The sequence below is a fragment of the Hippichthys cyanospilos genome, chromosome 9 (assembly GCF_059441005.1).
Source record: "Hippichthys cyanospilos isolate Australia breed blue-spotted pipefish chromosome 9, RoL_Hcya_1.0, whole genome shotgun sequence".
In the NCBI taxonomy this organism is placed as follows: domain Eukaryota; kingdom Metazoa; phylum Chordata; class Actinopteri; order Syngnathiformes; family Syngnathidae; genus Hippichthys; species Hippichthys cyanospilos.
Window position 1 is genome coordinate 18,802,029 of NC_142377.1, and position 17,564 is coordinate 18,819,592.

The 17,564-nt window shown below is 39.1% G+C and overlaps 1 protein-coding gene across 1 annotated transcript; it reads left to right on the forward strand.

Moving 5' to 3' along the window:
* The first annotated feature begins 344 nt into the window (after nt 1-344).
* On the forward strand, nt 345-16,397 carry slc6a1b (solute carrier family 6 member 1b). Its single transcript, XM_088422851.1, has 15 exons — nt 345-789; nt 1,362-1,701; nt 1,929-2,060; nt 2,289-2,389; nt 2,741-2,850; nt 3,947-4,079; nt 5,370-5,504; nt 5,718-5,821; nt 6,741-6,865; nt 7,578-7,690; nt 7,764-7,895; nt 8,926-9,028; nt 9,108-9,208; nt 10,567-10,734; nt 13,723-16,397. Exons 2-15 carry the CDS (start codon nt 1,455-1,457, stop codon nt 13,834-13,836), a joined length of 1,818 nt encoding a protein of 605 aa, XP_088278977.1. The 5' UTR covers nt 345-789; nt 1,362-1,454; the 3' UTR covers nt 13,837-16,397.
* The last annotated feature ends 1,167 nt before the right edge of the window (nt 16,398-17,564 follow it).

A 17,564-nucleotide genomic window follows, 5' to 3' on the forward strand; every position in this document is an offset into this window, starting at 1 on the left:
CAATCCTGTTGTAGTCGTCCTTCTGAATCAGGAAATATTGGACTACCATAAATGAGTTACAAACATTACAATTAGTCAAAGCAATGTGAATTATTTAATAATTTCATGGATTCATTCGCAATTTCATGTTTTTTTGAACTGCTGGTAAGAACGATTTTACTCTTAAGTGTTCAGGGCTCAATTTTTTTTGAACTGTTGGAACAAATACTGGAATGGGTGGATGGAATAAATGGCACCAATTGTCCTAGGGGTGAGTCTGGGAGTGAGAGAGAGCGAGAGAGAAGTTGGAGAAAAAAAAAAAAAGAGGAGGTGAGAAAGGATATAAAACGTTGGGACAAGAAGATGCTCCTCTCCCGAAGCCGCTGGAATCCATCCACTGGACATGTTGGACTAATCGCTGCGTGAGCGCGTGCGTGTGTGTGAGAGTGAGCGGAGGAGCTGGGGGGGGCGCTCGCCCAACTATGTGGATGAGGCCGCGCTGCGCATCGCTACGCCCCTGCTCGCTCCAAGTCAGACGGCTCCTTCTCCTCGCGTCTTCTCGTCTGCCGGCTGCCTCTCTTTCAGCACCACTCCTTTAAGGACAGCAGCGCACACCCCCTTCCGCCGTCCTTCCATCTATCCCTCCTTTTTCTTCTTCTTCTTCCAGCCATCCGTCCATCCTCCACCCAAGGGATCATTTACTCGCCAGCGAGCGGATCGGATGCGAAAATTGGCAGTCAAGACGCACAAAAAAGTGCAAGGAATAACTTTTGGGGATTTATTTCCATCCGGAAAACAAAATAGCCAACTGTAAGTAGTTCACTTTTTCCGTGGTAGATTTCTAAAATTAAAAAAAATAGAAGTGGTAGAGAGTTCTATCTTTTTTTGTTGTTGTTATACAACCTTTGTCGAAAGTCTTTACCTCGATTTTTTTTATTTTAAAACATTACATGTTAATGTGTCCTTCAAAGAAGTAAAGGTTCGGCTCAACTCGTGCGTCATTGCGCGCACTCGTCCGCTCGTGCGTTAATTTCATGGCGAAGGGCAAAAAAAAGCTGTTACCAAAAAAAAAAAACCAAAATCACGATAAAACTGCAAATCCTCGTTGTTAATCTTGATTAATTGATCTTTTGCCATGCTTGGCTTGCCGTTTACAGGCGCACGCGCAAAAGCAGAGAATTTTGGTTCCTAAATTGTTTTTTAGCCGCACAGTAATTGTCTGCACGCAAGCGCTCTTGTTACATTGTGAGAAGTTTAATTCTGTAATCGGAGTGCGTTTCTTCCATTTTCCGAATCTTTGAGCAAAGTAACGCATTGGAATCCATTTAGAAATGGGAGCTAATTTGTGAGTTTAACGGACATTTTACGCATTCCTCCGGCAGCGAACCGTTGTGACGGAGACGCCGCGTGACCCGAAACGGTGCTGCTGAAGTGGTGCCCATCCTCATCCACCTTCCTTCGTCCTCGACGGGAGCATGGCGACGAACGGGACCAAAGCGTCGGACGGCCACGTCCTCACGGAGACCGTGAGCGAGGCGCCGACGAGCACGGCCAACGACAAACCCAAAACGCTGGTGGTGAAGGTGCAGAAGAGTAAAAAGGACATACCCGAGCGAGAGACGTGGGCCGGGAAATTTGACTTCTTGCTCTCATGTGTGGGATATGCGATCGGACTCGGGAATGTGTGGAGATTTCCTTATTTGTGTGGAAAGAACGGCGGAGGTAATCAGGAGTTGTTGTTTTTTTTTTCCCTCCAAAGGAACAAAACCGGAATTCCATTTCGCTTTAATCCAAATCTGTAGCTGTGCGTAATTACGCACATGTGTCCAGTGATGAATACTCCCCCTCCCTTTTTTATTTTTATTTTTGGAATATATGCTATTAAATGTTAATCGATTTATAGTTCCCATCGCTGAACCCTTCCCTTTTTTGTGTTACCTCTCATTCAGGAGCCTTCCTGATTCCCTACTTTTTGACCTTGATATTTGCTGGCATGCCCCTCTTCTTTCTGGAGACGGCTCTGGGTCAGTACACGTCAATTGGGGGGCTCGGAGTGTGGAAGCTAGCTCCCATGTTCAAAGGTAAAAAAAATAAAATAAATAAATATAATATATATATATATATATATATATATATATATATATATATATATATATATATATATATATATATATATATATATATGAAACCAAATTTGGTTCACGAGTATGGTTATTTTAAGAAAAAAAATGACACCTACATTTTCACTAAAATGATATTCTCTTTTACAGTAAATTACGTTTCATTCACGGCTTTGTGTGTTATTTCAGGTGTCGGTCTGGCCGCTGCTGTTCTCTCCTTTTGGCTTAACATCTATTATATTGTCATCATTTCCTGGGCTCTTTACTATCTGTACAACTCCTTCACAACTGTGAGTATCTTTACGAATTATGAACAAAATAAATCAATGAGAATTTATCGTCCTGATGCTATTCAGGAGTTCCTAATAAAATGCATGAGAGACCAAAAGGGTTTCAAAGCCTTAATAGACTATGACATTTATTACTTCCTTTCCCACATAATTAGCATTTTACACAAGCTATTGATAAATGCATTCTGGCGATGAGTCATCCCGTTTTTAGAGGGGAGCATGAAATCGCTATGCCCCCCTCCTCAACCCCCACCCCCAAAAGACTATCATGAACTTGGCACACAAATTTGGACCCGGAGGTGGGAAAGTGCAGTTCCAAGTCAAAAGATTGTTTTCTGTCTCTCTCTCCAGGAATTGCCATGGCAGACTTGTGGTAATTCTTGGAACACGGACCGCTGCTACACCAACTATAGCATCACCGACACAAGGAACCTCACCAGTGCCGTGGTAGAGTTCTGGGAGTAAGTTGGATATATGAGTTCCCGTATACTGCTCAAGTTAAGCTGAACTACTCAATCAATGTGCAGAAAAAGTAAAAACATTTCAGGATTTAACCAACATTTTCTGTCAGGATCATGAAAATTACAATGATAACCATAGAATGCAATATTATGGGGCCCTCATCTTATGCCTCCAATATGAACAACAAGAAACCACAGCGCCTGAGGAAATTCAAATAATAGAATGTTAAGGCGTGACTTACGAAGCGTCAATCCACAGCCCCACAGCCTTGCAACAAAGAAACAAAAAGCACAACCTTCACACGATAATAACAAAACTATACTGTAGTAACACTAAATTACAAAAAAACGTACTTTGTTCAGGTAATGAGTACAGGATAACACAATGCCACACAGTTGTGGCAACAATAAGTGTGTGATTGTCAGCTCATGATTCAAACCTGTCGTTTCTTGTTTTGGTTCGTTTTTGCTGTATTTTCTTGTAAATCAAATTAGAGGCACGTGACTGGACTCGAGATATAAGTGATGTTTTCTCTTAATGACTAACTTAAATAATATCACACACTAAAGATTTTTGATGTACAGATTATAGTTGAAAAAACTACCAAAATAACTGAAAATGAAAAAAAAAACAGTTTTATGAACAAATTTGAAATGAAAACAAGAGTACTTAAAAAAATAACTGTGTGATGTTTATCCATTTTTGTAATTGTCAGTAAAATTCATATGAGCTTTCAGGCAATTTTAAATACTTTATTTCAACAGGAATTGTAGCAAGAAAGGTCAAACAGTCATTAAGAAACGTAGGTTATGAAATAATCCCTTTGTGAAACCTTATAAATAATGCTCTCAACAAATACTCCATGTAAAACAAAATTCACATTATATGAAGTGAAATTGGGAGCACTGTTCCGATTGATACATAGATAATTAACATTTTGATACATAATATTAATAATATAAAGAATACATACAATCAGCAATATATAAATAAATAATAAGTACAGTAAAATTATGTTTTTCATTCAATTATTTGTTCCACAATTGCACGTCATTTTGCCAGCCGTTAAAACAACCTTCACCTTTCTCCTTGCAGACGCAACATGCACCAGCTGACCGACGGCCTGGAGAAGCCTGGCGAGGTCAGGCTCCCGCTGGCCATCACCCTGGCCGTGGCCTGGGTGCTGGTCTATTTCTGCATCTGGAAGGGAGTCAGCTGGACCGGCAAAGTGAGTCAGTCGCCGAAGATGCGGCACAAAGAAAACATTTAGCTTGCGTCGGTTCACCGCAAACAAGACGCGCGATTCATCGCTCAAGGTCGCCGAGCTGTCACCACAACACGCCGGATTACTGTGCGGGGGGGGTTGGGGGCTTTGGGGGTGGAAGGGGATTACGTAACTTCAATTTACCCTTCAATTGTCCAACTTGAAATGGTTTTGGTTTAACTGTTGTGGCATAGGGTCATAACAAAAACCTTTAAAGCATATAATCGTGCCAAAGCTGGTGTGCTCAGCCATACAAGGGACGCTGATTTTATTACCCCTCTTGAGTACCTCAAGTACTCTCCCTTTTTTTCACTATTTGACCCAAATTGGAATAGTTTACTTTTATCACGAAACAAAACTGGTTCAATACTATCCATCCATTAGTAATGTGAGGTTTAGCTTATCATCGGTATCATAAATTAACCAGACATTAGCCTTCAAAATAAACAGCAGACAGATTAAATAAAAATATAGTCACAATTTTTCCTTCTCTAACTATGACCATTCCCTTATGACCATATGAGTCAGGGTGGGACTGTTTGCTCCATTCCTAGATCAACAATTGTTTTAATTCTTGCATAGGTTTTAACAGTCTCTTTGCAATTTATTTTGTCATTCTACTAAGCGTGAACTAGTACAGAAACTAACAAAATATAAATTTCTAATGATCCCTTTTGGCTATCTGATTTAAGATAGATTTTATTGTTCCCATCTCAGAAAAAAAAATGTGGAAACCATTTGGTTTATTTGTAATGTCTTGCATTACACTCCACGAAGCATTAAGTGGCCTTCCAACTAACAAATAAGAGGAAAACCAAGGATCTGGTCACAGTTTTTAATTTTTCTACAAAAACTCTATTTTCCCTTTGCCCGTTTTGACTTGCTGCGAGGCTGCTTCCTTGATCTTCATATCCCCAAAGATTGTATTCCTGAACCAGGAAGTGACCTTTTAATATAGATAACGAACACAGACAATGAGCCGACCTTGGCAGAGTTTAGTGCTGTTCCTGTTCTTGTTGATTTTTGCATTGATGATCGACTTTGCTTGTACTTTATAATGGAGTAATCTATAATATTGGGTTGCAAAGATTGTTTTGTAGGTGGTGTGACGGCCCTTGCCTTGGGGTAGGTGTTCAAGAATAGGTGCTTGTTCTTCTGCCACAGCAATACAACTTGGTGTTACTGTTATGCATTTTGTCTCCTTGCATGAAAAGTAACCAAAATGATCAGATAATGATTTCCTGTCCCATTCAGGTGGTGTACTTCTCAGCCACATACCCTTATTTCATGCTGTTCATCCTATTTTGTCGTGGCATCTCTCTGCCTGGAGCTATGGATGGAATCCTCTTCTACATCACGCCAGACTTTGAAAAACTGAAGGAGTCAGAGGTACGCATTTTGTTGTTTCGCTTTCAATGGTATGTTTCAAAAAAAACACCACAAGAAAAAAGCTGGACTAGAAATAGCTGAGTTTCATAGACACAATCAAGATATATGACATCAAACTAATGTTCTAATACCAAGATATCTCTCAGTACTGTATATATAAGAGAGTTATAGCTACAGTTATGCATCTATTTGATTTCCTTTGCTGTGAGTCAGGTTTGGCTGGATGCTGCCACTCAGATCTTCTTTTCCTACGGTCTGGGATTGGGCTCTTTGATTGCACTGGGTAGCTACAACCCCTTCAACAACAACGTTTACAGGTAGCTTTATTATACAGTCATTTCTTGATTTGGTGTAACGTAACACCAGTGACGTACGCAGCTCTATTTCAACTCAGTTGAATTTTTGAGGAGTGTTTCTTGACTGAAGCCTTATCATCTCCAACTAGAGCCAAGCTAACAACGTTCTTATTTTATATGCATGTATAACCTTCAGGATACTGTAACTGTACCTTTTATAACTGTAACCTTATAACTATGCCTTTTTTGGCCCTGGTAATTATAGAAACTGTCAATTTGGAGTCGAACGAATCGCCTATTTGTTTTGATTATGCTAGTTTGTCAATAATAACATGATGATATGAGGTGCCGTTTTCATACAAATGTATCAAACAACAATGAAAATCAGATATGAATACGATATATCGTTCAAGGTTGTCACTACTCCCCTCATTAATGCAAAGTACTAACTCTTCAGACTTTCGTGCATCTAATATTCATCGACGTTCACCCACACTTGGTTCATTAAGACATAATGACACGTTTGTTTTGTAGACATGCAGATACTCTACCGTGCACAATAGCAATAATATGGATACATGGAGATTTTGTTCTACTCACAATGTTGATAAAAATAACTGGATTGTGACTGTAACAGTAGCTTTGGCTCTCCAGTTTTGGAAACATTTCAGTATTTTTGCTGTGCAGCTTTCAAACTGCTTCATTCGACCTCGTTCTGGTTTTAACAACACAAGTCAGAATACCAACGTTCGATTTCAAAGGAACGGGTCAAAAATAAACAACCGATTCTTTGGCACCGGATGCAAAATGGCTCCCCACCCAATTCCCCCACCCCACTCCCCTCAGCACCACCATCCCTCTCACCAATGTGTGACGGGATGATAAGGAATTGATATCGGCGTGACAATGGCCGCCTTGTGCTTTGTCTCCCCCCCGACAGAGATTCTGTCATTGTCTGCTGCATCAACTCCTTCACCAGCATGTTCGCCGGCTTTGTCATCTTCTCCATTGTGGGATTCATGGCCAATGTGACAAAAAGATCCATTGCTGATGTGGCAGCCTCAGGTAATTGCAATCAATGTTGAAGCTCGATGGCGACAATCAGCAAAAGCAACAGACACTGGGAGCCGTGCAAATAATTAGCTCTTGAATTCGCTTGATGTGTTTATTCTTTGAGTCAGAAAGGGTAAAATTGGACCTGGGTTTTGATTTCTGGGTTAATTAGAAAAGAAAAAGAAAATGGCGCAACGATTTTTCAAATCTCCCCATCCTTTGTAAATCCTTTGGTTTAGGTTGACATTCAGAACCCCCAAGGACGCTTCGGACTTATTTTTAGCTTCTGCTTTTTCACTATCTTGCCTTATAGTTGCAGCACTTTCATTACACTTAAGCCAAAACAATCTTTTACTTGTTGACCTTATTAGTCAGGGTTAAACAAATCATCCTTTGCTAAAATTTGTCGTGAAAAGTCAGAATGCCCACGGTGGAATAGTGGCGATCACATTTGCCTTGCAGTTCCAAGGTTTGGGGTTGATTCCAGCCAGTCCGACATGTGCCCTATTTTCTGCCCAGAATCGGCTGGGTTAGACTTCATCTAGCCACACTTCTAATACTACAAGCTCTACACAAAAATAGAAAGATTGATGGGTATCCTCCACGTAGCCCTGTGATTGACTTGCCCAAAGTCTGATTTGTGACCCCAAAGAAGATATGGGGTATTAAAAAAAAAACGCCTAGATGGGTGGTCTCAGTGCCTTTTCCTCATGCGTGTCTCAAGGACCCGGCCTAGCATTTTTGGCTTATCCCGAGGCCGTCACCCAGCTGCCAATATCCCCCCTGTGGGCCATCCTCTTCTTCTCTATGCTGCTGATGTTGGGAATCGACAGCCAGGTACGGACAAAAACTGAAATGACCAAAACGAAAGAGCTGACATGAAAAGCTATTGACTGAGCTACTCTTGCAGTTTTGCACGGTGGAAGGCTTCATCACCGCATTGGTAGACGAGTTCCCTCACATTTTGCGGAAGCGACGTGAGATTTTCATCGCTATCGTTTGCCTCATCTCTTACATCATTGGACTGTCCAACATCACCCAGGTAACTAACACAGTAATGGTGGAACTACCGTTTGGTCAACTTTCCGTTTACATCCAAAGAGCCGTTATCACCAACATTCAAATGATCAAAATGAAATCTAGCTTTCTAATGATAAAGTAATTCACTTTGATTTTAATGTTAGTACTTTAAATGTTTTAAAAGTATAATAGAAGAAGTATAAAGGTATGGATATATTTTACAATGTAAAAAGCTACAGAAAAATCAATAAACTATTTAACGAGATGACTGGTAACATTTTAGCGTCATTGATTGTCATACAAGTATCAAACAAAATGAACAAATCTATTAGTAATCCATGAAAATGGTGAAACGCTGTACTGTACATTATCTTTAGAATGAATAAATCGAAAAAGTAAATCAATAACCTAATTTTTAAAATAAGCAATGGAAGCCATCATGCGAAGCTAATGCGCTCTTTCTTCTTCAACAGCACACAAAAACATGCACCACAATAACAACCACATTCCTTTTTTTGCTGTGATTATCTGGAAAACAGTCCAGAGTGTAGTTTCCAATAGAAAATGGATGCAACCCCCCCAACCCAATAAACAAATCCAATGATGTCATGCTAACAGCAATGACAACATACCCGTATTACCTTTGATATTAAAACCCATACTTCCCATTGATGATGGTTGTTCTTTCTATAAAATACTAGTCAAATGCAAAAGAAAAAAAAAGCAAAGTACAAAGAGTCCATCCTTTGATGTTGGTCTAGTGTGTGTATGCTAACTGCAAAATGGCACACAGGCGTCGTGTACTAGAAGGAAACTGTTCCGAACAAAAGCTTCCAAGGAACTAATGCGCCTTCAAGTCCAGTTGAGATGGACCTTCTACGGACATGGGCATCGTTGCAGAGTTGTCGTGTCCTGACCAATGAGACATCGCTATCTCGATGTTGTTCCACATGACTGGCCTGCTACTTGCCTGCCTGCCCTAATTGCCTTCGTTTATGTTACTATTCTATCCATGGCCCCTCATCAACGTCCTCTTGTGTCCCATTCCGCAGGGTGGCCTCTATGTGTTTAAGCTCTTTGACTACTACTCGGCCAGCGGGATGTGTCTGCTGTTCCTTGTCTTCTTCGAGTGCGTCTCCATCTCTTGGTTCTACGGTGAGGCGCATTTTAATAAGGGGAGGTTTTTATTTCAGGGAGGTTCCAAGATTCACGGCGCTTTCATTTTGTTTTGCAGGTGTGAATAAGTTCTACGACAACATTGAGGAAATGATCGGCTCCCGGCCCTGTATATGGTGGAAGGCCTGCTGGGTTGTTTTCACGCCGCTCATTGTGGCCGTAAGTACAATTCAAACCACACTGAAAACCGAGGACACTTTTTTTTCAGGACACATTTTGAAATATTCAAATGATAATATTTTCATAATCAGCAGTGCAACAAAAGCAATGATAACCAGATTTTACCATAATGTAGTAAATGTAACGAACGACTTCCAATGATAGGGTAATACTTTTCACATTACAGTATATTATAATGAGCGTCATATGCTGGATTTCCAGCATTACTGGGCTAACTATTTACCTAGCTAGCTAGTCCATAATTTCTAGTATTGTTACACAAGTTTCGGTTATTTTTGAAACAGCTCCATTTATTTCCCGTCCAAATAACGTTGTGTTCAAGTGGACAAAAGTATTTTAACATTGGATTGATGTGTGTTTTGTACGTATTTGGACAAACATAGAGCGCTGAATTTATACGTTGAAATTTGGTTCTTCCTGTGAAGAGTACAATTTGAGGTTGCCAACCATCCCATATTAGCAAGGATGCCCTGCATATTGGGCTAAATTGGTTTGTCCCATACACCGTATGGGACATCGAATGTTCTATTAAGTAACTATCAACTTGTTTAAAAATGGCAAACTGCAATCTACAGATCCTAGATTCATTTGAATTTGGATTATGAGGTGGGGCAAACAGCGGAAAAGGCCGCAAAAATACAGAGCCAATTGTGAGAGAGAGAATATTAGTGGTGTGGCACATTATATTATGCTGTATAATACATATAGCTGTATTTTAGTAAAGTATTGCTGTTTCCTTAAAATGAGATTTTAAAACGGTATGATGATGTACTTTTTGCTGCAGTTCGTGTACCGTGCCCTCTCGTCAATCTCACCCCAGTTAGCTACGATAGTGAGCATCCGGTAATTTTCAATTAGTTGGCAACCCTTGTTTACTATCATAACACTGGTAAACCACTTAATTATCTCCAAAAGAGAGAGCTAAAAGTGACAGCCACGATTGTTTTTTGCTATCGATGTCTCATCATTTGGCTTCACTAAACATCCTACAATCACATTTTGCTTTTGGGAAGTCCTCCATTTTGTTTAGAAGTGGTCATTTTGCTGGCGTTTTAATCGAATGTAAGTGTCCGGAGAAAAACACAAGTATTCATCCAATGGCTAGAAAATGTTAACGACATCCGCCAGAGGCTCTGATAAACCATTTTCATTTTTGCTTGAAGACCTAACAAAGACAACCCTGTAATTTCTGAACATCCACAAGGTCAGTGTTTGACCTCAAGAGATCGATAGCAGCTCATGCTAGTAGAAACGTGCATATGCAAAATTGCAGGGTTCCACAATCGCATTCCGTATGAGGATGCAGATGACTTTTTACCCTGGCGTCTTGTTTCCAGGGGGTATTCCTGTTCAGTGCAGTGCAGATGGTACCCCTCACCATGGGCGACTATGTATTCCCAGCCTGGGGCCAGGGTGTCGGCTGGTTAATGGCCCTCTCCTCCATGGTCCTCATCCCTGGCTACATGGGCTACATGTTCCTGACACTCAAAGGCACATACAAAGAGGTAATGCTGCAGCTGCCTTTTGTCTCTTTTGCGTGTGCGTTGTTCACAATGGAGTTGGGCTCTGGGGGGAGAAACGTCGCTTATCTAATAATTGCAGCGTGAGCCATGAAATTAAAAGTGAAACATTCAAAATGCTTACGGCAAATAATATTCAGGGTTTTCTTTGAAAAGCACGGGGCGAAGACGCTTGGCTCGATTAAAACCAATCGTTTTAAATTTTGGTTAATCAAAAGTTGTATCTTCTTGAGAAAAATATCACACTCGTATTTGATTCTGGTCATATTTAGAAACAAACACTGAAAAGAAAAAAAAATCAACTGACACGTTCATTACACGCATCTACAATTTTAAGGCTTTTTATGATCAAACAAGGTAAGTTTGCCCACATAACATTTTGGAATAAGACCGTAAATGTGAAATGAAATGTGGAGAATAAAATGAGATAAAGTGTTGTGAATACATTTCGGATGCACTGTAATACGATACTTAACGTTTTAAGTGTATTACAATGCAAACTCTGACTGACCTAGCTCTCCCCCTCCCCCCACAGACATTTTGAGAATGTAAAAAAATATCGCCCTAGCTACAGAGTGTGGACTCTTCACATTCCATTTTGAAGTGTCGCAGCTTTGCATAATGCGATTTAGTGTATTAACAGAGCAGCGTGCCACAACACTACTGTAATAAGCAAACATGTGGGCACGCGGCGTGAAGATGGGATAAGTGCCATGAGAAGTCGAGCATAAGATAAAAGGATTTGTATAGTGCCAATCGTAATGAGTTCTGTTGACGTACTTAAGATGACTCGAGATTGTGTGAATGCAGAGGAATGATTGAACTGCATGTTTAGCAATCTCACTTTTTAAACTACCGTATTTCTCTGTGTCGAGTATTTTTTCCTCATTTTCAACCCCAATAATGGGGGGGGGGGGGACTTATACCCGTATAACTCAAAATCATACCAATTTTCTCTACATATCTGTGTTTGAAATAAGTAAAATCATGTAACATATAGTATGCATCCGTTTTAGCGCATTTGCACTTTTAAATGCACTTTCGTCAAGCACCGCCTTATTGCCTCTTTGTTGTCGACAACGTGGTTGCGTGGCTCATTTTTTTCTGTGGACTTTGATGCATTATGAAAAGGAAGATACGGCTTAATTTGTCCATTCAAGACACATCTCGCCACGGTTGTCACTAAGGTAAAACAGGCTTGAGCAAAAAATTTCTGGTGACCTATAAAATGTTTCAAACAAATTGGACGAGTGAGAGGATGACTACCCGTGGAAGTGTAACGTTGTGTGATGTTTGTGTCAGATAGTGATGATGACTTTTTGGCAAAATCATATTCAGCTGTGTCAAAAAATAAAGCATTGAAACTTCAAATTGTTTTATTGTTGCAACATTAGTTTCAGCATTTGCGCACGTACATTGCCTCGCATTTGTTTTATTTCCGTCCCACCTCCTCCACTCCGAAACTGCAACGGTATGTTTGTTATTCAATATACGATGAAGAAATGCGTCTAAAAGTACCGTAATTTCATCATTTTAATAATACACACCATGTGTTCTAATTGGACAGCCGTGAAATGTGTGGCCAAGGAAGTCAGGGGTAGAGTCATATGGGCGTTTTTGTTAAATTCACCCAAATTGAAGTATAAAAAAAAAAAGGAGTCGACTTATACACGAGATCGACTTGTACACGGAGAAATACGATACAAATTACAGTTGATACCTATTTTCGGGCTCATGATTTATATTAACGTGCAGCACAAATCTATATGATTCCCAGCCGCTGAGCTTGACAGCCACCAGTGTCGCAGGAAATGGGCGTTAATTACACAGGCTGACGGCGGCGACGTGCAGGTGTCAGGAGGCACAGTGGCAGCTGATTGTCGTAATTGCAGCAATCAGACGGCACATTACAGCACACAACTGCTGCTCACCAAATGTGGATGGTGCCATAGAGCTACTAGTCATGTGTCTTTACTTTATTCGGGCAGGATGATGATGAGGATGATGATGATTTGGCATTTTAAGAATGCATTTAGCTCATATCTCCTGCCCAATTTGGCAAAGTGGACATTAAAACTATAGGAGTGGTTTGTAGTGTTTTGACCAATGGAACTGCTTTCATAGAAATTTGCTTGGTAGAAATTTGGTAGGTAGGTAGGTAGGTAGCCAGGCAGAAAAGTAGGTTGGTTGTTTGGGCAGATGGACAAATGGATGAATGCATAGACAAAACGATGACTACTTTTACATACAATAATAACCCTTTCAAAACTTTTAAAGAAACTATCAAAGATAATAAGCAACCAGAATAATATCATTGTTGTGCAAGGCCATGACCGACAATAACACAAACATGCTAACGTTACAATGTTAAAAAACCCAAATAAGACCCCTGCAGTACTTCTTTTCTGCGTTGAATATTCATTATGTAAACTTATATCAGCATATCCCGATTGAAAGGAACACTCGAAATACTGGAAATACATGATTAGGGTTTAACAAACAGGGCAAAACTCAAACACAGCACAGAATCCTACTTTTGGAACGAGAAGACAACTGACTACTTAATGAATGGTAGATGTCACTATAATGTCTTTTATTGACAGTAGAAAGTAAGAGATGTAAATGACGTCTGTTTGTGCCATGATGTGTGTCGTGATAGTTTGATGGAGATATTCCAACTGATTACAAAAAACCATGCGTGCGAAAGTAACCGCCTGCTCACGCATGTAACTGGAGAAATTCCTTTAGTGGTCGGAAGGTAAACTAAATACGGTTTCATCAACAACAAAATGCCGAAAAAATGCATCCAAAACAGTGTGTTTTGTTTCACTGTATCAAAGTACGCGAGCTTATAATAGCTTGAGGAAACTATTTGTGTGATTGTATTGTATTTGTACGATTCCATTGTATTGTATTTGTATGTGTTTGAATGAAAGGTTTTCAGTAATTAAAACGTATTTTCTTTTCTGGTAGCGTTTGAGGATGATGATCAAGCCAGTGGTGCTGGTAAAATCTCAAGAAAACGGCCCAGAGCAGCAGGCAGAAAGCCAGAACCAGAACCCCGCCACTGAGGAGGCATACATCTAGAACCTCTTGAGTGTCACTCTTGTCTCACTTGTTGTCCGTCGGGCTTTGAACACGCCCCACGAGAAGCGGAATCAAGGTTGGGAACCACCACCGGACGTCCACGTCTGCTTTCATTCACCTACCTCCTGGGGATGTGTGAGACCAACCTGACCACATTTGTTGTTATTACTATCATTATGAAATCGTTTTTTTTTATTTTGTTGTATCATACAGAGGAAACTATCCAGCCAATGTGTTGTGTAATTATACAGGTCATTATGCAAAAAATAAGACATTTTAACAAGAGAAGTATGAGTTAGGAAGTAAAACTATATATATATATATATATATATATATATATAATAAAACAGTTATAGTTTAAATTTGGTGGCCTGCTTTGATTCAATAGTGTACAAAGATAAATATGTGCCAATGCATTTTGCTTGTACATTAAGTAAATACAGAAAAGATGCCATGTTTACGTGAGAATTTAAGTAAAATATATAGAAGAGGTATGCGAACGGGGCCAAATATAATACATCTAGACTATTCATTTCAATTGTTTACCAGCCACGTTTGTGGACTTACATTTTTGAAAAGCACAAATACAGTTTGTTGGGTTTAAAAACTATGACAACAGCAAAAAATAAATAAATTATATATATATATATATATATATATATATATATATATATATATATAATTCAGTAGAATATGTAGCAAAAGACTGTCATCACTGTTGACAGTTTGTCTTGTTTTTTCTCAAAAACAATAACTATGTACAGTGTGTTGTTAGGTTGTTTTTTTTTGTAGAATAACTGAGGTAATTTTGTATAATGGAGACAGAGAGGGACCAAACACAAGCACACGTCGGCTTGAATATTACAGGTGCAACATTAATAAGAGCATGTGATAAAGTGATCACCTCTAGTAGACTGTAGATCATGGCGACATCACATCCTGTACCGGAATGAAGCATCAAGTTGATTATGATTGAAAAGTGTGAAAACCGTGAACTTGAACTATAATAAAGTGACAGAGAGCTTGTGACAGATGATGGGTTACTATGACACATACGCTAACTATATTTGGTAACCCACACCCCTCAGGAACAAATGTGGATGTGACCAAATGATCCTGAATACGATTCACTGAAGCAGTTTGTGTTATATAAATATATATTATAAAAAAAGAGGTATTCCGTACATCTTCCATTTAATGGCCACAAATATGCGATAACTTTTTATCAGTGGATAGGCCTTCATGTTGACAAATATATATTGATAAAGATTCAATTGATAGCAATATAGAAAGGACTATTGTGTATAAATAAAAGCCAAACTGGTTTTTACTAAGAAAAGCGTACAACATTTTATGGTGACCACATCAGAACATAAATGTGGACGTGCACAACATTGTGGGGTGACCAGGTGTCGCAGTCTACTAGAATGTTAGTTGTCTCAACCTAAAATTGTTTTTTCAGTAGGGGCTGATGTTTCTGTTAGCAACACAGTTCAAATCGCACTGTGTGAGCAAAAGTGTCATGGTCAACTGAAATAATTACATTAATTTCCTTTTTTTTTTTCCAAATGGGGAAGGAAGACATATTTAGGTTTATACGGTATGAGCGATATTTGAGGAAATATATCAAAAGTTTGCATTCTATATGAAACTTTTGATCTATGATCTTTAGAAAACGGATGAAAATCATGTTTGTGTGTATGCATGTGTGTGTGTGAGTGTGTGTGCGCACTGTGCACATCATTTCTCATGAAGATAAATGACAATTGAGTGACTCAAAAAGAAATTTGGGATAGGTGTAAATCCTGGCAACTCCTTTTCATAGGCTAAAGGAAAACCTATTATTACATATCAAGTTTGCACGGCAATATGAATAAAGGATATCTTGTCTAATTGTTGTATAAAGAGAGTTTTAAAAAAATAAATACATTTTGACAATGATAATAATATTTGCTTCTGTGGCAGCTACATGCGACAGGAATCAGGTTGAATCTGTCTTCTTGGGTCTCTTTCATTTATGCATTTTCTTTCAAAGTATGTAAACGAAAACGATGACCAAGAAGAAGTTGGTGCATTTTTTTTTTTTGTACAAAGTTACCATACTGCAGTTTTCTCTATTGAATGATGTTGTAAACTGAAATGTGTAATACATGTATCCGTGAATGTCCGTACAACACGAAATCTTTTTTTAAATTTTGTTCTCTTCTGTCAATTCAAAGTAGAGCAAAAAAAAAAAACAGGAAAAGAAAAGGAAAGTGTATGACTTGCTGTTTTCTGCAATAATATTGTAATCTCAGAAAAATTAAAGCACACCTCTCGCTGCTGTAAAGCATCCATAATAGAGTAGTGTAATAATGAAGATGATATTAATAATGTCATAGAAATGTCTAGTCAGAGAATATTGTTTTGTATATTTTTAGCTGTTTCTTGGGCCTGATGTAAAATATTATATGTAAAAATATATATATATAATAAATGTCTTTAGATGTGTTCTATGAGAAAGCATGATTGCAATATATGTTATCTGCAAAAAATAAAAAATAAAGATCTATAGATTATAATGACTGTATTTTGCTATTTGCCGATTTCACAGCGTGTGGAAGTGAGAGGATTGTGTGTGTGTGTGAATATATATATATATATATATATATATATGCAGGGCGGTTTATCAAACCATCCATGCACATTTCTGGAATACCATAAATCAGGGGTCACCAAGGTAGTACCAGAGATCACATGAGTAGCCCACAGGTAGCAAATAGCTAACAAAAGATAGAACATTGGTGATTTTCTATGAATTTTACAAACAATTATATGTGTATTACATTTACATTGCACGGTTCACTTGATTTACATATTTACAACTGCTGTTCCTCAATTATTGTGAAAAATCATTAACGTGATCGGTGTCTTCACACATAAACTGGTAGCCCTTCATAAAAATCGGTACCAAAGAAGTAGCTCTCAGTTTCAAAACGGTTGGTGACCCCTGAATTCTGTCTAAAGAGAATCTTGATCCGGACTATTTTGGTGAAGGAAAAGTGCTCATTAACACAGATTTGGACAGATTCCTCCCCAGGAGTGATTGTTTTCTGCCAACTAATCAACAGACAGCAGGATGTTTGGCTCCGCCCTTCTTATGTTTGGATAATTTGAAACAGACTCACGGATGTTTCCCAGAATTGGCTGCTACCCATGCTCAGGTAAAAAAAAAAGTGCAATTCTCATGCTTTCTCTTCCAACTGAGCAATTGTGCATTATCACATGCAGTAATCAGTAGGCTGCTCTTGTTGATTACAGCATGCAAGGAGCTAAACTTGTTTACCGCAGTTTAAAAAACGTTGCCACAACAGATCCGAATAAACATCCCCATTTGGTGGAAAGCGGCTCGATAGATTTGCAGAAGTGTGAAAGCAAAAATGACCTCCTACAGGGAAAGCTGAGTCAAGTAGCCAGAGGACCTGCATGGCTGTGTGATCTTTTGACATCAAGCTTCACACCATGTCTTCCATCATGGCCAACATACAAATAAACGTTTGCCTCCAAGACATCCCCCGACATGACCTAGTTTGTTTGGACAACGCTGATACATTCCGACTGGGCTCACGCTGATGAGCGTGGACAGAGCAAGCACGGCTGTAGAGCTTGATGCCTGAGTAACTGAGATTTCAGGTTACTGTCTTATAGCAAATACACTGCAGATGGCAATATATGTTTCACTTGAGTTA